Source organism: Eucyclogobius newberryi, unplaced genomic scaffold, assembly GCF_026437365.1.
Source record: "Eucyclogobius newberryi isolate DKJ021-1_F unplaced genomic scaffold, fEucNew1.0.hap1 SCAF_15, whole genome shotgun sequence".
NCBI classification, from domain to species: domain Eukaryota; kingdom Metazoa; phylum Chordata; class Actinopteri; order Gobiiformes; family Gobiidae; genus Eucyclogobius; species Eucyclogobius newberryi.
Window position 1 is genome coordinate 19,518,966 of NW_027315779.1, and position 21,720 is coordinate 19,540,685.

Sequence of the window (21,720 nt, forward strand, 5' to 3'; positions counted from 1 at the left end):
AAGACGAAACATGGGGAATCTGCCTTTCAGTTTTATGCATCTAAAATCTGGAAAAAATCTTCCTGAAGGTGTGCGACAGGCCTCTACTCTGACAATGACTCAAAACTAGACTCAAAACAGTTCTAGCTATGTATATGACTGAAATGATTTTGTTTTTAAGTACATTTTATATTGATGACTTATGCATTTTTTATTTGATTGTATTGTGATTTTAATGCATCTTGTGCTTTTTCCAATAACTTAATCAGAGGCATTACAAAACGCTATATTAAGTGTTATTTATAGCGTGCTGTGATACAGCATGGTTCATGAGCACAAAATAAACCAAACTCATGCCGAAAAGCCTACTGCTTTTCGGCTTTTGCTTTGACTTGACAATGGTACTTTTTGTCTCACACAATACACTGTATAGACGAATATGAGAATCAATAGACTTCAGAGGGCATATTCAAATATACATTCATGAAGAAAGCCTGATTTTCCCAATTTACACTCATGGCCATTTGTCATGTATGTGACATTTTAAAATTGTAGGTGATGCCTGGGCACCATCTTTCAAATGAAATGTAATTTACTTTAAGTTATCTCAATAATTTCTTCCTAATTGTTTAAAGATAAACTAGATTACTTGAGATCAGGGTAAGATTGCCTATAAGGATAATGAACAACAAGGTAGAGTATAAGCTTATTTGATGTCTGGTTTATCCCATTATGTGGTAAGACTTGAGTATTATGACATTATTACCCTTTGAGTTAAAAAGAGAGGTTACAGTAATAACAAGATTATAAAACTTTATTGATTCCCTCTGGAGCTCAATTCATAAAGTAAATTTGACACACATCTCATATAAGCAACGTTATGGCACCATCACTTTCTATATTTTCACCAAAATAAACTTATCAATCAGCTGTGGCCATGATTTTATTTATACAAATGATGAAGTGTCTATAGGCCCACTGTTGAATAGCAAATTACATGTTCATCAACATTCCCAAAAACAGAATTATGACGTTGTTATGATGGTTGAACCGACGATTTTTGGATGCAAGATCAAATTTACATTCCACTTACACATTTGTCAAACTGAAAAAAAACACGTAATCGGCTGACACATCAGTCAAGGAAGCACGACTGGTTTTCCCTTTGGAAGCCACACAGTGGTAAACAAGTGATGGACAACATTAAACCCAAGGGGAGAGAGCGGAGTGTGACAACCGATTTAAGCGCTAGGAAACTTCCATCGGTCCAGAGCCATCAATTCTGCATCTTTGCCAGTGCCTGGAGATGTTTCTCTAACCCCTGTCTCCCTTCCGCACGTCCTTTCATTCATTCACTGTTCTCTGCTAAGTGCATTTACATTTTTAGTGCTGCTCGGTAATAAAAGAGGTGGAATGAGTGGACCCTGCAAAAACAAACAGTCCAAGCTACTACTACTACTTCACTCACGGCTCGGCCACTGCTCCACAGTGCAGGTCAACAGTGTTGCGGTTTCAGTCTCCATGATTTCATTCCCCTATTTTTTTGACGTACAAGAGACAGCCCCTCATATTAGGATATACTTTTCATTCTATGACGAAAACATTGTGAGTGTAAAGAGTAACTTCCCCCTCAATAAACAAGCTGTTTAAATTAGGTTTCAAATTATTTTACTTTTTATGTATAGTCCATGCCGTCACAGCATTGCTACTGTATTATATGATTGCAACCTCACAAAGTCATGGGGAGGAGTTCCATTACTGTGTTGTGACAGTTGCTGTCAATTACAGGTCCAGGTCCCGCCCATCCTTGCTTTTGTCTCTTATCTACCCTCTTTTATCAAATGTTTTTTTTAATCGGGATACTACGGGGTAGTTACTTTTTAAAATATGGAGGAAAACATCTTCAAACTCAAAACACAGTATGACTTTTACTAAAGGAACAGGATTAGCACACAGACACAAATCAAAAGACAAGATTAAAGGTCATATGTTAACATGCTGGTCTTCATCTCCATTGTTCTAACAGGTTTTGATGAAAATCATAGATCAAATTAAGCCAGACATAAACATCACATACGAAATAACAAAATTATAAATAATAAAGAGCTGTGCATGAGTTGATACACCACTGATAAAAATAGCAAAGCATTTTATTAAACATAGCCTGTTCTGTATTCAAGGAAATTATCTACACGTGTGCAGCACCATTGTCTGATGCAACACTACAATACTGAACTCAGAGGTATAACCGAGGCACCCGCCCTGATAAGACGCTCTCCCTGCCAGCTAATGAAAAACAAGCCTACTTTAAGACAAGTGGTTATTGGGTTTGTTTGAAATAGAACAATTCACAGCTTCACAAAGCCCTTTCCCCTAGATAGCTGGTAGGGCACATCGATATAGTTGAGGCATTTAGAACAATGAGTGGATAACACTACGAACTGTAGAAGGGATGAATGACCGTTGGTGTGTATGGAAAAAGGACTGCTTCTCTTTCACGTTGACCTTTCTCTAGCATATACATTCACTTGCTTACATGTCAGAGGGAAAGAGCAGAAAATAAAAGAGGCTGTTACTAAGATGGTGAAGAAACAGTCAGCTGTGCATTTACACCTGGGGCACCGGCTGCTGCCACCTGCCGTGAACTGTTCCCACGCAGTTTGCCGAGCCAGTTAATCACACACATTGCCACAAACAGAAGGTCATTTTGGAATGGGAGACCAGAAGAAGGCACAGAGGGGTGCTTCAGTGTTCATGCGAAGGGAAATTGTGCATCTATACAGTCTGCTGTTACCACCGTGAACAAGTCTAGAACATCATGTGTAACAGTAGTCAATGTCTGGGATTCCCCCTTCTCTATAGCCCCTGTTGGTGCCATGTCCTGAATTGGAGACACTGTCGGCACCTTTATATATGCCAGTGCCGTTGGATGGGAAAATGGTGTGAATGATGTAATCCTCTCGTAGCGGTTTAGGCTGCATCGGTGGGCAAGCGGCCATCGGTGTCATCTGGAATCCCGGACCTCGGATCTCCAAAATAGTGTTGTCCTTTTTTGTGCCAGATTCAATGTAATCGTCATAGGTCTTGCTTTTTCTAGAGCCATTTCTAGTGTAATGGTCACGAGAGCATAGATGTCCAGTCCTATGGCAATACCAGCAGAAGAAACCAAATATAAGAGCCAGAGATACAATGGCAGAAGCCCCGCCAATGATTCCTACTAAAGGTAAATTTGCCATCTGTTGAGACTCATCCTTCTCCTCTTCCTCAAGTGAGCTGGGCTCTGAGGTTTCAGCTTTTGCACACACCAGCGCCTCATCAGACTCTGTGGGCATACCTCCTGTACTTTCCGCCGGCAGCGGCACCATGCAGATGATGTAGCTGGAGCGTGGCTGCAGAGCTGTCAGCAGGTACTCGCGCTTATCCCCTCGCACCAGGGTCTCTGTGATGGAGCCACGGTTGTTTTCATTCCCCAGTCGGAGCCAGCTAAGCCTGAAGGAAGAGCTGGGCTGGGCTACGCTCCAGGTCACACGCACACTGCTGTGGGACAGAGGCTTCACATTTAGGGCCAGGCTCTTCCCTACTCCACTGCTGCTCAAAGTGTAGTCAATGTCGGGAAGAACCGGGCCTTTCTTGTTGGAGCGCAGGGTGAACAGCGAGCCCTGTGGAGGGGTTTGGGTGGTGGAGAGATCCATGCCATTTGGGATCCTGTTTACTCTGTCTGGAGTCCTAACTACTTCACACTCCTCCATCTCACTGCCAAGGTCCATCAGGGGCATGTCCCGGACGCGGTCTGGCGACTGGCAAGTGAGGCCCCTCACAGTGATGCCATTGCCACGGGCCTTCAGCCAGTCGTACAGCCAGCGCAGGTTGCAGCTGCAATGCCAAGGGTTGCCCCGCACTAGCAGCTGAGCAAGGCTGTCCAGGTCTTTGAATAGCCCCCTGGGCAGAGTGGTCAGGTTGTTCCCAGACAGGTCCAGTCTCTGCAGTCTGTGCATGCCGTCCAGGGAGCCCCGTGGGATGTGAATCATAGCATTTTCCTGTAGAGACAGACGCAGCAGGTGGGAGCTGGGAAGATTCACAGGAGGAGTCTGAAGAGAGTTACGCACCAGAGACAATTCAGTTAGATTGGAGAGACGAGAGAATGTGTCATCTGCAATGCGCTGGTTTGCTAAGAGATTCCCATCAAGGACTAAACATCGAAGTGATGCTAGGCCCCGGAAAGCATGGGTTGGAATTGTAGAGATTCGGTTGTCATCTAGGCGGAGCTCCTCTAACGAGGCAGGCAATCCAGAAGGGATACTGGATAAGTGGTTACGGGACAAGAAGAGCAGCCGAAGACGTGGGTTGTCTGCAAAGGCCTGGTCCTCAATGCTAACAGTGGAGATGGAGTTGTCATCTAGATGGAGCTTCTCTAGCAAAGGCATCCTGGCCAGAGCACTGCGGGGGATCGTGCGGATGTTGTTGTCTTGTAGATGCAGTTCTCGCACAGAGGGGGGCAGGTGAACAGGGAACTCATCTAGTTCATTGTCATAGAGGTAGACCACCCGGACAGCCAGGTGGTGCTCTAGTGAAGTGGGAAGGCCCGGGTTGTTGATCTGGTTGTTCTGAAGGTAGAGCACTGAGGCTGTGGGAGGCAGTGAAGGAATGGAGCTCAGACCTCGGTCATTACAGTAAATAAAGTCCTCATCACATCTGCACACAGAGGGGCATATGTCCCTGTCTCCAATGTATCCTTGTATCGTGGCTGTGGCCAAGTGCAGTGCCACACACAGGAGGACCAGCAAATCTTGGAGTATAGCCACGCCTCCAGGGGCCATTGTGGAGAAAAGAAATTCAATTTCTCTTGTTCAGGTGTGATGTTAATCCTTAAATCCTCATAGAGAGCTGATATCCTGTGACCTCCACCCTGAAAGACACAGAAAAGAGAAATAGTCTTTATTGATTCATGATTCACAAGTGCTCAATAAAGTCCAATGTCACAAGTTTACACAACTACGGCTTATTGCTTTATAATATAAATGTACACATAGACGAAACTCAGACGGTTAAAGCCTCTGACAAATTTGAGCCACTGCCTAGCAGCCAAAATACACAAAAGTGTCTGTTGAGCCAGCAATCATTAGGCAGAATTAGGAGCAGTAATCCAAGATTATAGTCCTAAAACTGAAGACGGAAAGTGGGTAAGCAGAGGCAGTGGAATGATTTTATTGTAAGAACGTCATTGTCTAAATAAATATTCAAGTCTACATTTAGAACCAAAACTTCTGCATGTATAAAATCCTAAGGAGATTTCCAACTTGAATAATTTAGGAGATCTTGAGAGGCTCCAACCCCATTAGGAGGTGCAAGCAGATGGCTTTGTTCACCAGAGAGAGCGGAAACACATGTTATTATCAAGGAGGAACAGCATGTTTTAGTTCAGATCCAACAACTTGAAGAGCAGAATATTCATCAGAGTGACATGACAATACCAGGCACTACATTTAGGACTGTGTAAATATGTGTGCCTCCAGTACCACACTTGAGTCTATTACACGATGAACCTAAACTTATAAGAAACCAGTGTAAGAGAAGGTAAATTATAGCAATGGACACTTCGAGTGACATGTGCAGCTCATCATGAGCCTCACTAACCACTCACATTAGTCTAAGTGCTGGGCCCACACTGCAGAACATATTCAGCCTGTGCTATTGATTTGCTCACACATCCAAGGTGATCCGCCACAGAAGAGCATAGCTCTCATGCAGATCACAGAATTCCCTGGAGCAGAAGTCAAGTGGCATAATTACCTAAATGAATGACAACTTTGCAGGAGAATGACTTTGCTAAACCTATATTTGCATATATGAATCCCTATGTACCGATCTATTACAGCACTACATTTCATTTAGGGAAAACAAACTTGGTTGACATTATATTATTTTTTTAATCCAAAAAATATTATTATTATTATCATATATTTTTTATTGTCCTTGTCACTTGACAAGTCTAAAAGTTTTTGACAACTGAATCTTGAATTTTTCATCCAGCCCTCACTTTTATGGTGGTCCAACTGTGCTAGATTCTAAAATGAGAGCAGCATTTGTGTACAGTGCCCCCAGCTTTTTTCTCTGTAAATTCAGATGCTTCTCAGTAATCCCTTTTACGCATCTTTTCCAACTTCAATCCCCTCGCCACACTGGAGTGGTATCAGAGCTTGCAATGTGAAAACTGAGGAGTAAAATATTCAGGAAATGTTATGAGTACAGGCTAGTATGAATGAGCGCTCTACACCTCAGTGTGTGTCCACATGTGAGGGGAGATATGAACAATAGTGACAGCATTTTACAAGAAACTCCACAAAAGTGTGAGTGATGCTAAAGAATGGATGACTTTTGAATCCCGGGAGCTTTGGCTGCGAGAGTCTTCAGCTCAGGAGTATTTGGGTCAGCCCTTAAAAACAAGATAGATGTGGTGAGGGACTGGAGTGCATGTGCAGCTAGCCAGAGAGATTAACAGAGCACATTGAGCTGTGATCCTCTGGATTAAGCAGGTGCTACAAAGAAAAGCACACAGACGTTTTAACTTATTGCCTCTGGTGGTTGGTCATTTCGCTGCTGCTATTGTGTAGCTTAATGCAAAGGGCATACAGCAATTCTTTGTGGGACTGTCCCGGACGCACGGGCCCTGTGTGTTTGTGAAACCAGGCCTAAGGGCCCTGGGGGAATGTGTCATTTTATTATTTAGAAAAGGGAAAGTTATAAAGAGGGATAGTTGGAGGGACAGTTCCTAAGGTTGGATAAATGTGTCAATATTGATGATAAAATATGTGTCACAGGGTTAGACAGTTTGGGATGGCCTATTTTCAGTTCAGTGTGTTGCAAGTGTTGCATCAATTGGCTAATTGTACTCAAGGTTATGTTTTATTTGTAAGTGATTATAGAAGCACCATTTGAAGTGGAATGTTGTATGTGCAAATACGTCATTATATGTCATTTTTAGAAGTGATGGAGAAGAGATGCATACTTAAATATTGATATACATATTTGTAGAAAATAGTGAATGTACATTCCCTTGTATTATTATCACTTTAGCCAATAATACATTGGTGGCTGCCTCACTGCAGAAGGGGGTCATGGGACATTGACCCATATGTTTAAATCTATAGGCTGTGATTGAGTCCTCAATGCTGCAGGGGGTCATCTGTGGATGTGGGCCAGTGTGCATGAACCAGACAGCCCGTCGCCTCAGGCTCTGTCCACTGTTCACAACAACAGCTCCCCCGCCTCATACTGGAACCAGGGCTGATCGATTTACATAGAGGACAGACACACGTGGGGGACAGAGTGACAGAGATCAGCTTTGAGCAAAAAAAACAAAAAACACCTCAAACCCCAGAAACCATTAAGACATCCACAGAGACAGGGGAAAAACTACAAAACGAATTTAGTTTGACCAAAGGGGCTGCAGATATATCAGAAAATCCACTTTGCTGATGGCCAAGAAAAGATAATAGAGCTCCAAAGCTTATCTGGTGTGCGTTTTGGACATGTAGACGAGATGACATAAAATGGGGCAGCGATGTTGACAGAAATGAAATCCGCCATCGTAAAATATGCTGGGCCGGCGTGGCACGGCCTATTCATTTGGGTTAATCATAAAAACTGTTGAAGTATTTTGATTTATGTGAATGGGCTGTCTCTGCCGTAATGCACTGCAATCTCCAGTCTATTAAGATAAAAAACTGTTTTTGCAAATCTTGAAACAAAATAAACACCAATACATTCTGGTCATTATTTCTCTTTCACGCGAGCGACATCCAAATGATCACTTGTCACGAAGCGAAAACAAAAGCCACTAAGCAGCCATCACAGCGAATAAAAGGGGGAGAAAGGTCATCTATATTCATCACATGACATATTTTCAAAGCAAAGCTGCTAATAAATTATGATGCATGTTGTTTGACATAGAGGGGCATTAAAACAGCAATTTTAATCTTACTTTGAAACAAGAATGCCATAGCGGCGGATTGAATAACATGGGCTGAATAAGTCATGCACTGTCCAATAACCATTTTTTTCTTGCACCAATTTCCTGGCATGAAGGAGTGATTAGATTTGCACTCAGCAGTTTTTCCTTCCAGATGCTGACACAACGACCCCAGTTTAGTCACATGTACAAAGATTTGTGTTTCTGTTATAAAAGGCTACTTTATTGATGTGTCTACATCTAATTAAATGCCCCTATTTGACTTCAAGGAGTTTATATAAATCTAATAGGAGCCTAAAACAGTGGGTTTTCTTGGAAGTTGTGGGCATGAACAGATGGTACATGCATCTGAATATGCTGTCAGCACAATGACTAATAATTTTAATGGAGTTTGGATTGAATAGAAAAAAAAGAAATTGATTAAACTAGATCTAATATGAAATAGAAAGACGTAGTATAACAGCAGTGGAAAGTAATACAGTACAAAAGTAAAAGTACTGTACTGAAGTACAACTTCAAGGTACCAACTTTACTTGAGTCAATTTTACAGTGGATACTTTTTACTTTTACTTCACTACATTTGAGAGCAGGTATTTGTACTTATGACTGCATATTTTTCCTTTTTTAGCATGTTCATGGATACATTCTACTTAAAGGTTTTAAGTCACAGTTTTTAGCAAACACAAATATATAAATACGAAATTACTAGGAAAATTGATTTATCAATTCAGTTGTGTCGGTGCCCAAAAATCATCACAATTCAATTACTAAATTTGGCATCTGAAATATAAAATAAGTCTACTCTAAAGTAAATTTTTAAACTGTATAAAAACTCAACTATGTAACACCCTATCTTGGATTGTTCAAGATTAGAAAAAAATGCAACAAAGCCCTTATAATTTTTAATACTGACAGATTGTTTTTTGCTTATGAAGACATATTACTTGCAGAAATAATGGATCTAGACTAAATGTTATTCTTAACTAAAGCATCAATAATGAAATAAGCAATGCAAAAAGCGAAATCTGAATATTAAAAGTGAAAGTCATGTGAAATAAGAAAGATTTGAAACTATGAACTAACACACATTTATGGACATAGACATTTCAAACGATTTATTTTTGTATTGACTGCTATGACCACCCAAAAGCCGCATTACGTTTAATTTTTTAATTAAACGTAATGCTAACAGAGATTTTGCTTGCAATACTGTGGACAATTAAAACCAAAAGCTCGGGGAAGCAACATGTTCCAGTGGATGTGTCACTGTAATTATCACAATCTTTCCCTCGAGTAAACAAACATCTAGCCTCGCCAAATGGCTGCTGTGCTTCAACCTATTGACGTCAGTGATATTGGTTGCTTGCAGTGAAAGAAATGTGAGGCCTTGAGAATGTTACTTATTTTGGCCTTTTTACCGCTCCTAGATTTGCTTTTACTCTGATGAGTCATGGTGCATTTGAGGTCACCTTTTCTATTTCCTGGTGGTATGCAGCTTACAGTGCCTGCAGTGGCTTAACAGATAGCTATAGTGTACCAGCTCATTTTATCTTCAAACGCCTATACCATCGCAATCCCAAATCCCTAGTAAGATAAGATAAGATAAGATAATCCTTTATTGTCCCACATGGGGAAATTTCATTGGTGCAACGCAGGTAGATACAGAGGTAGAAACAGAAGAACAGATCACTTATAGGAAGTCTGAAAAACACTTTCAGTAGTAGTAGTGTTTGTTTTTTGTATCAGCCCTGACGTGTGATGTGAGGCGTTACAAAGAAGTGGTCTTGCAGGTCATTGTAGCTGCATTGTTTACTCCGGTAGGGAACACATTCAGCAAACAACTCAGAATATTTACAAAGACCAGTTATCAATAATGTAATTTAGGCACAGTGCAATAGCAACAAAGCTGTGCAATACTATAATGAAGTGGTTTACACAAGAATAGTCTCTGGTTTAGAAACATATAACTTGAATATATTTAAATATAGAAAGCAGCACTAGATGGAGTATGGAGATGTTGGATTGGATTGCTCAAAGTAAAAATTGATGTGTAACATATCAAACTCGATATCGATACTAAGGGAAAGCCTCAATACCAATTTTGATATAGGTCAAGTCTATTTGAAAACAATTCAGGAACAATTCAAATTTGCCCCTTTGCCCTATGTTTTTTTTTTTGTATTGATACTTTCTCAGATTAGAATCTACACTAGGTTTAGTATCTATTAATATCCAATTTTGAATACTTTTGACAAACCTAGTAAAATTTTCTTACAAGAGATGGATATTTCTGATTTTGAAGACATCAGTCATGTAATTACCATACAATATCCACACAACCTACGCTAATACCAACCTCTTCACATTTTTGCTCTTAAATGTGGGTGTGTGGGATAAAGGGTGAGGGCCATACAGAGGCTAACCAATAGGACAAGTGGATGGGAAAGAAGTATCTGTTTATCTGTTAAAAATATCTGTGGTATTTCTCTATTTAGCTGCAGTAAATAGAGAAATACCATCCTGGGCTAACTGTCGGAACTTGGCTTGTTTCCCCTCCTCACATGGCACTGTCGACTCAAGACTTTTTTCCTTTCAGGAGACCATGAAATTATGTCTGGTTTAAGAGTGGTGGAGAGTATTACTTCTGGAAAGATGAGTTTCTTCTCCAAATCGGTGATCATCTCCCATCCCTGAGATAACTGGGGCAGATTATTCTTTCCTTCACCTTGGCTAATTGGCTTTTCACCTGCCTTTACAAATGCATTAGTGCTACGGGCTGGTTTGTTTTTTGTTGGGTTTCTTTCTCCTTTCCTGCTCCAAATTGTCCCCCAGCACCACTAGCACCTTATCATGGCACCACCAACCTTCCTTGGCTTTGAGCTGTCGTACAGCCATATAGAATGTGTGCCATGGTTCCCGTTCCCCCACACCTTGTACAAGTAATCCTCACTCAATCCCCACCTTTGCAGGATGACGGGTGTGAGTAAGGTGTTACATACTGCTCTGAGCATGAAGGAAATTCGAAATTGCCCCATTCGCCACTGTTCAGCCCACGTGAAGGCCCTTTTTGGCAATTCCCCCCTTGTCCAGGCTCATTGAGCCCCAAGCCCTATAGTCTTAGCATGTCTTACCTCTTCCATGCTGCTTCGGACTTCCTCATGGACCAAAATCTGTATTTCCTTGAGGGTGCACTTGGACCACTGCTGGAAATTAGATGTTCCTAGACCCTGTCGTCTGGAGCAGGTATTTCCAATGATTTCACTGGTCTTGAGGGCGCTTTCAGCTTCATTGATTGCGTCGCTGGCAGACCACTTTCTCCCAGATCTTGTTCTGAATCTTGCCTCTCAGATTACTTAATCTTGGGAAAGTCTTCACTTGGAAACGTTGAACGTTGAGGACAAAAGTAGCAGCAGTCCAGACTTGGTGTAGAGCCCTACAGATGTACAAATTGGTGGTACTCCCATTCATCTACGAAGGTGCTTGTTGCACTTCTTTTCCATCCCCTCAACAGCTGTTACGGTGACCTTGTAGATCGTGAGAAGCCAAATGAGCTGTGGCAGAAGACCATGTTGGACAAGCCAGCATTTATTCTTCCCAGGCAAACCAGCCTTAGCCATTCTTACATTTGTTGCTCAGTGTTTGTGCTGTTGTTCTTGTCTGAGTCAAACTAGATTTGATTTCCCTTTATGTTTGTTATAAGCTCCCCTTGAACAAACAGCCTGAATCTTTTTTAATCCTTTTTAAATGACAAGAAACTTGATTTTCGGGGTTTGAATATCATCTTTGCCCAGGTTGCCATTTGTTCAAGTTCAACCAAGACACACCTTGCTTGCACATGGGTTGGTGTTGTGACCGTCAGGTTGATCATAAATCCCCGGATTACTGGAAGTTGATTTCCTGCAGCTGTTGCTGGACCCTTTGCCTCTTTGCTGGCTGCAGCTTCTCTTATTATTTCTAGATTGCACATTTCCTAGAGTCTAGAGGCTCATTTTGAGACTGATCACTGACGGTTCCCCTCAAAAAACCTTCTACCTCCTCTTTAGAGCTCCTGACTTTGACACCCCCAGAAGTGACTTGGTGAAGCGATATGGGGCTTTCCTCTTGCATCTTTTGAACAAACTCTCAGTTCTTCTTGTTCTTATAAGCTGATCTTAAAGAGTAGATATTAATTGTTCTATTCATTATTTTTCCTATAAACAGGCTTTTTAAAATTGCCTGTTCAAGGTTTTAATCTATTTCCTTAGTTGTTTGATCTTTCTTTCTGTCTTGCTAGGTTGTTTTTCTAACATGATGGTATTCCCTTTCTTGATCACTATTCCAAATCTTTCCTTGGCAAAGTTATTTGTGATGACTGTCAACGTTTCCACTTTCCTTTCTTGTGTTCCAGCTCGAACTGCTTCAAGCACTCCATCCAGGTCTTCATCAAAGGCCATCTTTCTGGGTTAGCTTCAGAGATGTCCTTCATGTGTTCTTGGGGAGGTGCAGACATTAATAGATCACTGGAACTGTGGTGTGCTTCCGGTCCAGACTTCTCCTGCTGCTTCTAATTGTTAAACATCTTATCAATGCAAACATGTAAGGAAGAGCCTTGTGTCTCGCTACATGATACTTTGGGATGAGAGCTAGTTGGCAAGGGTGGTCCACCCTGATTCACTTTCCTTTCTGAAAAAGCTGTTCTCAAAGCTGTGCTAGTGGCCCAAAATGTATATATATTTGTTTTATGTATACATACATACTAACAATGTGCCTCAGAGTTAGGAACTAGGATCTACTTCCTCATTTCACTGTTTGAAAATCCGGCACCCCGGCTTATAGAATAAAACATAATTTATTTTCTTACTAGGGCTACTGCTGATTCTATTCATGTTGCCACTTGCTGTTTTTAGGTAGAAATGAATGTCTACCTTGGATTACACTGAAGCTCTTCTATTCAACACATTTTAGCCATATTGATAGAAACAATGAGGTAAGGTACGGTAAACATTATTGACTGCTGCATGACATAAACTACACACATAATCACAATCACTCAGAGACATACTTGAAATCAATGTATATACAATATCAACTTCCAAATAAGATAAAAATGCTGCACACGTCTATGGTTCATGAGCCTGTCACCAGCTAAATGCAGTACAACACACTTGTATAAATACAACAGAAACACATCTCTGCACTGGCTCACTGTGGCTCAGAGAATAGACTTTAAAGCAGCTCTACTTGTGTATAAGTATCTCCATGGCCTAGGACCAAAGTACATCTTGAACATGTTAGTGCCATACAAGCCACCTCGGACTCGGAGGACCTCACGGAGCGGCCTCCTGCTGGTGTCTAGAGCCAAGACCAGACAAGGGAATCTGCGTTCCAGTTCTATGTGGCAAAGGTCTTCCTGAGGTTGTGAGACAGGGCCCCACCGCGGCGGTGTTTAAATCTTGGCCTAAGACTGTGTACAGTGCACAGTTACATTCTTAGGATCAAAGAAGATCTCTTTCATCTTCAGGAGCAGATACTGGTCCTTACCAGGCCTTAAATTTGTTCACCTCAACTGATTGGCTGTGTGCTGCAGATTATAGACTAACAATAATTGTGTAATCTTTACAATTTTGTTTTGGCTATGGCTAATTTGTCAACTGTCTGTGTAAAGCACAAAAAGCACAGGTGAGCTCACTGCCCTTTGTGGCACCCCAGTGTTACAAGATATTGCTTTAGAAAGAGTGCCATTTAGCCTTACTTGTTGGAAAACCATTTTATCACGCATGAATTTACATTCAGCTTCAGCAGCTTTTTAATCTGTAACATAGGCTGCACTGTATCGAAGGCAGAACTAAAGTCTACAAATAACACTCATATACGGGATACGTGTTTGGTGCCTTCAAGTGCTTTAAGATGAAGTGGGACACACTAATCACTGCATCCGCTGTGCTGTGGCCTTGCTTATACGCAAACTGCAGTGGATCAATAATGGATGAGACATCTGCTTTTAGATTGTCAATCATTATTCTTTCCAGGCGCTTCATTGTAATACAAGTCAAAGCTACAGGTTAAAGCCGGGACAGTGCAGTTGTTGAAAAATAGGAATCATGCAGAGCCATTTCTATACAAGAAGTATGTCAAACCATCAGGGTCAGAATCACTGTACTAGAGTTGCAGTCCCATGATTCCAGCTCAGTTACGTCAACCATGTTATACGTGCTCTATTAGCCAAACCTCAAAAAGTATTAATTTGGCTCATTCACTCTATCCCACCTTTCAATGTTTCTGGCTGCTTCCTGGAGTCCCATAGATGTTTATATCTTTGGAGCTAAAGCTATCCTCCATAGCAATCCTATGGCTTTTTTCAGCCATGTCAAGATCCTTTTGGGCCACCATTAATCCAACTCTAGGAGGTCACAGAGGTCATAGATTTTCTCAAAATGATGCATAGAATTTCCAGGAACATACCGTAGATATTTTTCTTTGCTGTGGCTTTGTGTAGTTTGCTGCACATTTTGTATTATATAACACTTGTGGAAGATGGCAGCAAATACACTTCAGAAGTGTTTGTCAGTCTCCATATTCCAGCCTTTGATCAATGCATCCCAATTTTTATAGCAATTGTACTGCTTTTTAAGTCACTAGTTTATTGCTACATGTAATAAATAAACCATTTATTCCTAAGATATCTTCCTTCTATCTAAAAAAAATTGCAAGTGATCATCTTTAATAAGACTTTCGGTAAAAAGGCAAATATATTTTGTGCCTTAAAGTCAGGGAGGCTGTGGTTGTCACGCTCCAGCTAAGACTCTGATTGGATTTTTATATTTGTGGCAGTGCCAGTCAACTCTGGTAGACTAATTGTATCGAGTAGAATTTGGACGCAGCTGAGGAAATCCTGTGCTCCCAAGGTGAAAATCAACCTAAGACAAAAACAAAGGAAGGCAGCATCAAGCTAACAGGCCAGTCAGGTTACATCTGCACCCACAATGCTCAGTGCAAGTAAACAATATCATATTCACATGCGATTCCAAAGAAAAACAGTACTATTAACAACAATGCTCTTTAGACATTCGAACAGATGTTAAACCTTAATAATGTATCAGCCACATTAGCAGCAGATGTCAAAGCACTTACGCAGTGCTGAATATAAATGAAAGGAATTTGTGTATCTAGAAGAAAGTTATGTGCACTATTTGTTTAGGTCAACGTCAACCCATACAGTATATGTGGAAAAACATATCAATACAGTCTCATCGGTCAAAAACAAAATGTCTGTTTCTCATATTAGAAAGACAAAGGATATGTTCACACTTGCACTTTCACTACATTCACATATGGACTTACCGTAACCATGATTCAAGATGACAATGCACCTCTACTGAGGGCTATTCAGCCTTTTTCTCCTAGCAACCTCTTTTTTATCAGTGAATGTTTGCAACTCAAAAATCCCTCTCCCACCTGAGAAACTACTACCGTGTAAGGAAAAATATAATGGTTTTATAATTAAATAAGATGTCATTGAACAGTAATCATTACATAAAGGAAGTAGGAGTGAACAATATATCAAATACATTGTATGTTGTTCTGAAGATATTCAAAATTTGAATACTGAGTTTATAGTAAAAAATGCAACAAAGAAAAATATGTAAACTTTCAAATAAAGTTGGAAACTTTGTGATTCATTTTACAGACATAACATTTTTCTTCATAATTAAACTTCAACTAATATGTTTGAAGCCATGTTTTAACACATTTCTGTTGAATTTACATAATGTTATCTGAATATTGTTAATGATATATTACAAAGAAATATTGAGTCAATAACGTCAATTGTTAATAATTTTTGTCAATATTGCCATATATATATATATATATATATATATATATATATATATATATATATATATATATATATATATATATGTATATAGGAGAATCTTTGGGGAGCATGTCGGTCCTGACCCTCATCTCACTCAGATTGTCCTTTATCTCAAAGGTAAAAAAAAGAAGTGACAAATAACTTTATCTTTAATTTCATTTTATTTAATGAAAAACTAAGGTTCGGTAAAAAAAAAAAAAAAACGACTAGAGAACCAACTACCAAACATTTCCAGTACAGAAATAGTGGAGGAAAAAATCTCAAGTAATCATGTAAATTATATATCCCTTAGGTCGTAAAACAACTAAAATAGTGTGTAAAAGTATATATGTATCTTTTAGTCACTATTTAAAAGATATATGCCGCTAAAGCCACTTAAGTTGGTGGCTCTAGCAGCAGACAAGCTGTCAGTCCTTAATCCAAGCCAACTTGGGCCCACTTCTGTACAAGCATCCAAACTCACTGCTGTGAACGGTCTCCTGCTCTCTACCAATGCATTTGAAATCATAACTCAACATTTAGAACTCCAAACTTGACTGGCAACACTTGGTATAAATTGTAATAAACTTTCATGTTCTCCTGCCTCAGGAGCTGTCGACAGTATAGACTTCTGTGCCTCCTTCTGCCTCTGTCAGATTCTCTGCCTTTTAGGCAAGTGACAGCTGTAATGACGCCGCCAGTCAAACAACAACAATTGGCTTTCTGCAGATGACACATTCGTTGGTGCAGGAAATAACAGTGCTCGCATTTAAAAAGGCTATTCGGCATCTCTTTGTAACTGAATGTGTTTCCATCACACAGTTACTATGTTCAGCCTATACCAGTAGAAGTTTAAAGTAGGCTCTAAATATATGTGAATTGTATTCTAATGTATTGGCTGAATTAAAGCAAATTGTCCCAATAATACAAATTTTAAACTTGATTATTTGATACTACGGAATAGTCTTGATGCTCTATACCGATAGAACACAAAATAATCGTACTTTCCATGTTATCTCAAGATAATTCTAACACTTTTGGAATTGATGCTTGCTCAAATGAGTATCAATTTCAATATACGTTTTATTATCAATTTGTATTTGATTTTTGATACTTTTGACAACCCTAGAAACAAAATTGCTTTTTTTCCAGCATTGGCTCAATGTGCATTTACCCCTGAACTACGAACACTAGTTGGATCTTTGCAATTTATCTTTACCAAAGTGATGAGGGGCTCTTTGCTTCCCGTTTAAAACCGTCTTTGCACAAGAACAAAAGCTTACTTTCCTTTAACTGGCTGCAATAATTCATGTTGGCAAGCATTAGGCAGTCCAAATCCACTCTGACCTAATCCAATCTGAATCCAAGGGCAAATTACATCTGCAATGCAACTTAGAAAATTAATTATAGCGCCATTAAGTAAAACTAATACAAACAAACAATGTAGTTTTAACACAAACTTTTACCTTTTTGATCCTACTTCTGTTGACTAAACTGCACTCAAAATGTTCAAAACTCTAAAAGGAGTATTGTTTTTCCTAGCTGTGGTCAGTTTCATTGTGCTGTTTAACATGTTAAGATGATTTCTGCCTTTCTTTTTGTCAATATTTGTCTACAGTTGGCCTATTGGAAGGGAACGGTTTTCAGTTTTCAGACTACCGGTATATATGGACTATATTCTATATATTTTAACATTTGTTTGTTTATTTATTTGATTGGGACAGTGCGTGTTAACACGTCACAATAACTTTATACTTTTGCATTCAGAAAGTTTCATTTCATGAAGCAGGTCGCAAGCTATTGGAACAGTAATGTATTAGAATGAAAGAAAATTAAGGACTTCACTTTTGTTTTATTCAGAAATTGTGAATACTGTAATTGTTCATTTGTGATGTTTCTTCACATTTATAGAGAAAAATACATTCAGTGCATTTTTTAACTTTTTAATAATTTCTCCTGGTTGAGGTGGCCATAAATCTTGTTGGTCATCAGTCACTCAGGTCTTTGCCGACAGAAGGGCATAAAATGGATGATTGACAGCTGTAATGACCAATCACTGTCAGTCACACATGACCTCGGTGCAGCTGGCTCTGTGGAAGTGTGTGTACAGACTCTGTGCTGCTGCGTGACTCACTCGCCAGACTCTGTTCAACTAAGTGTCATTACAGAAGGAGATCAGACAGAAGTAATCATGGTTAAATTGTTATATTATAAAGATTATTACATTTACAGCTCCGCCACGTACTATTTTATCAACAACAGCAAAAAAGAAAAGACTAAAATATAAGCAGTTTTTTTCTTTGTGGATTTTTTTATTGCAATGAAAAATTTTGAAAAAACATACATCCTTACTGGGAGTGTGTTTGCATCAGGGAAATCATCAGACCCTTTTTACTGGGGCACGTGTCCCAGTATAAATCGGCTGTGCCCCAGTGTAAAAAGTCTCGGCTCGTGCTCTGTGCAGGAGGTGCTTGCCAAGAACGGCATGAGGAGCGCCTTGTATGCAGCAGCTCACAATAGTCTATATTGTACTGCACATGCAGACTATATTGTACTGCACATGCAGACTATATTCTACTGCACATGCAGACTATATTGTACTGCACATGCAGACTATATTCTACTGCACATGCAGACTATATTCTACTGCACATGCAGACTATATTGTACTGCACATGCAGACTATATTGTACTGCACATGCAGACTATATTCTGCACATGCAGACTATATTGTACTGCACATGCAGACTATATCGTACTGCACATGCAGACTATATCGTACTGCACATGCAGACTATATCGTACTGCACATACAGACTATATCGTACTGCACATACAGACTATATCGTACTGCACATGCAGACTATATCGTACTGCACATGCAGACTATATCGTACTGCACATGCAGACTATATCGTACTGCACATGCAGACTATATCGTACTGCACATGCAGACTATATTGTACTGCACATGCAGACTATATCGTACTGCACATGCAGACTATATTGTACTGCACATGCAGACTATATTCTACTGCACATGCAGACTATATTGTACTGCACATGCAGACTATATTCTACTGCACATGCAGACTATATTGTACTGCACATGCAGACTATATTCTACTGCACATGCAGACTATATTGTACTGCACATGCAGACTATATTCTACTGCACATGCAGACTATATTGTACTGCACATGCAGACTATATTCTACTGCACAGAAATACTATATTGTACTGCACATGCACACTATATTATACTGCACATGCAGCAATAGACTCCCGGTATATTGCTATGTGGTGTTATAGGTTACACAGGTCAGATATCTCAGTCTACAGTGGGATTGGTAGCCTTGCCCCTGCCCCAGGGCAGCTGTGGCTACAATAGTAGCTTACCACCATCAAGTGGGGAGTGAATGAATAATACAATGTCTATCACTGTCTACCTGCAAATTGACGTGCCTCTGAGGCTTCTACTTTTTCCAAAAGAGGTTTTGTAGTTTTTCATTGCAGGGAAGAAAGGTCTAAGGACAGGGGATGTTGGGACATTTTCTAATTTCCAATGAACGCTGTTTAATCTGTTTTACACTGTCGCCTTTCGAGGCAACTGCTGTTATGATTTCGAGCATTACAAAAAATAATTAAATTTTACTGAATGTATAAATATAATGCATCATTATATTATTATTATTATTATTATTATTATTTTAATAACCTTAGGAAACCCTGCGAGCTGGCCCCTGTCCAGGGTGAACCCCGCCAAGGCCCATAGTCGCTGGGATAGGCTCCAGTCACCCACTACCCCTAACGGGAACAAGCGGTGGAAATGAATGAACCAATAACCGGGTAATAAACCACTGAGATCGAGATCTCTTTTTCAAGGGTGAGCTGGGGCAAAGGGGGAAATATGACAGCACACAAATGATAAAAACATACAAGTTCAACAAGACCATTTTCTCAAAATGCATTTTTCCCCATAAAGCGATAAAATTACCTGTAAAAGTGGCACATATCCACCCAACTTTACAGTTTTGTGCTAAACAAGATTTTGACGGATTAAACTGAAGGATTTGTTGATATCCAATTGTAATTTAATTTTAACTCAAAAAAATGAAACAAAATCAGAAATAGCTCTAGCTTAGACTACTCAAGATTTCCAAAATCCCACCAGTACATTTTTGTACCTAATATGTCAACAAAATGAACCTGGCTGGTCCATTTTCCCAAATATATATTTTTATTATTTATTTTTTATGACATGATAAAAACATCTAATACCAGTTTTCTTACATTTTTATAAGAAAGTTTCCAAAGATGACCTCCCAAATTCAAAATGTAAATTGAAAATAATGTGTCCTGCATACCCTTTTTCTATTTCACCACTTGCAATGCAGTGAAAGCTTCAAATACTGAAATTCACCAATCAACTGTTACAACCCTGTAGTTTGGATTTTGATTGTATGACGTTATTTTAGGAATCCAGCCATTTCACATCCGCTTGAATAAAATAACCAGGTTGAAGCCATAATGCACTTGCACAATTGTAGACCCTACTTCCGTAAAGGCTACTTACTTTCTGAAGTGGGGCGTCCAGGGGTGGAGAGGCTGCAGCACCATTTGCACTTGTGTCACTGAGTGTTTTCAAAGCCAGTCTAGACCTGCTCCGGGACTGGTCAGGACCAACTGTGTGGCGTCTGCTCTTATGTCCAGCTCTGATGTTGTTTAGATGTCACCTCACGACCTCACACAATCCCTGCAGAAATAAAAACAGACAAATCAGAACGGTTCACAGTGGACCAAAGTGTCACTCAAAGTCCGACCAGCGATGAAAGTGTTATGTGCTAAAGATCTGTCACAGTCGTTCTAAATTATGTATTTTTATTGCTCATCTTAATCTGCTCCAAGCTGAGAGAAACCACTGATTAAATCGAATGTGATTTACAAACTGCAAACACACCAAATAAATCAGGCTTGAGATTTGAATGACTGGAACTCCATTTAATCAGACCCACTAAAAGTCAACTTAAGGGAGCAATTATAGAAATAAAAGTCAGCGATATCCAAAAAGTTTGATCATTCCACCTCATTTGTTTCTTCTGTTGGATGACGAGGAGGTCAATCTATTTTCAAAAGCTTAAAAAAGTTTCCTTACACCAAGTTTTTGCCTTAATCTATTTTCCTTTGCCCCGACCTGCTCCCGGGCTACTCTTTCAGGATTTTGTCACACTCTTGTGGAACAGAAAATGGTAAATGACATGTGGGGGCCTAGCATACCAAACAGTGTCCGACAATTTCCTCCACAGTCCCGAGTGAGCCCTGAGCTTTGGCTGGCAGCCCTGTGCCTCGCGTCGACAGCACGCCATCTTTCCGTCGGGTCAGATTTCTGCGCTTGTCAAGACCGCCGAGCATCATGCAACGCCTGCCGTTGTTGCTTTAAAATATTGTTTGAGTTGAAAGAGAATAAATGTATTTTTTGGACTTTTTTGTCAATGAGTCCAAACATAGACCAAGCATATGTAACCGCTGCATAAACTGAAGTGTAATCAACGGATGATCAAATATTTCCTTTTGGCACAGTGCAATTAATGTAATCTGTACTACATAAAACAACAAGAAGGCAAGATATGGACAATAACATCAGCTGCTACTCAAGTATGGTTATAATATAATGTTCCAATCCTAAAATGTTGAGATCACAAATCATTAATATGAAGATATACAGTAGACAAGTAGAATCAAACTTAGAAGTTACAATATGTCTGGGTCACATCATATTATTCACGATATATTGACCAGAGATAAGATAGAGAGAGTCACCGATACCAATTGTGTGTAGAGCCTAGAAGCTTTTGTGGCAATATGAAATTTAAAATTACAATATCATTCTTTTTCCTCGCTGTTGCAAGGGGATACAGACAGAGACTGCAGCTAATT

The 21,720-nt window shown here is 39.8% G+C and overlaps 1 protein-coding gene across 1 annotated transcript; it reads right to left on the bottom strand.

The window, feature by feature from the left end:
- Window positions 1-775: 775 nt before the first annotated feature.
- Window positions 776-20,541, bottom strand: flrt1a (fibronectin leucine rich transmembrane protein 1a). Its single transcript, XM_072446582.1, has 2 exons — window positions 20,360-20,541; window positions 776-4,885 (listed from the first exon to the last, which is right to left on the bottom strand). Exon 2 carries the CDS (start codon window positions 4,794-4,796, stop codon window positions 2,796-2,798), a length of 2,001 nt encoding a protein of 666 aa, XP_072302683.1. The 5' UTR covers window positions 4,797-4,885; window positions 20,360-20,541; the 3' UTR covers window positions 776-2,795.
- Window positions 20,542-21,720: the final 1,179 nt, after the last annotated feature.

Excerpts from the sequence above, each read along its gene's own strand:
- flrt1a (XM_072446582.1), bottom strand. The coding sequence starts at position 4,796 with ATGGCCCCTGGAGGCGTGGCTATACTCCAAGATTTGCTGGTCCTCCTG.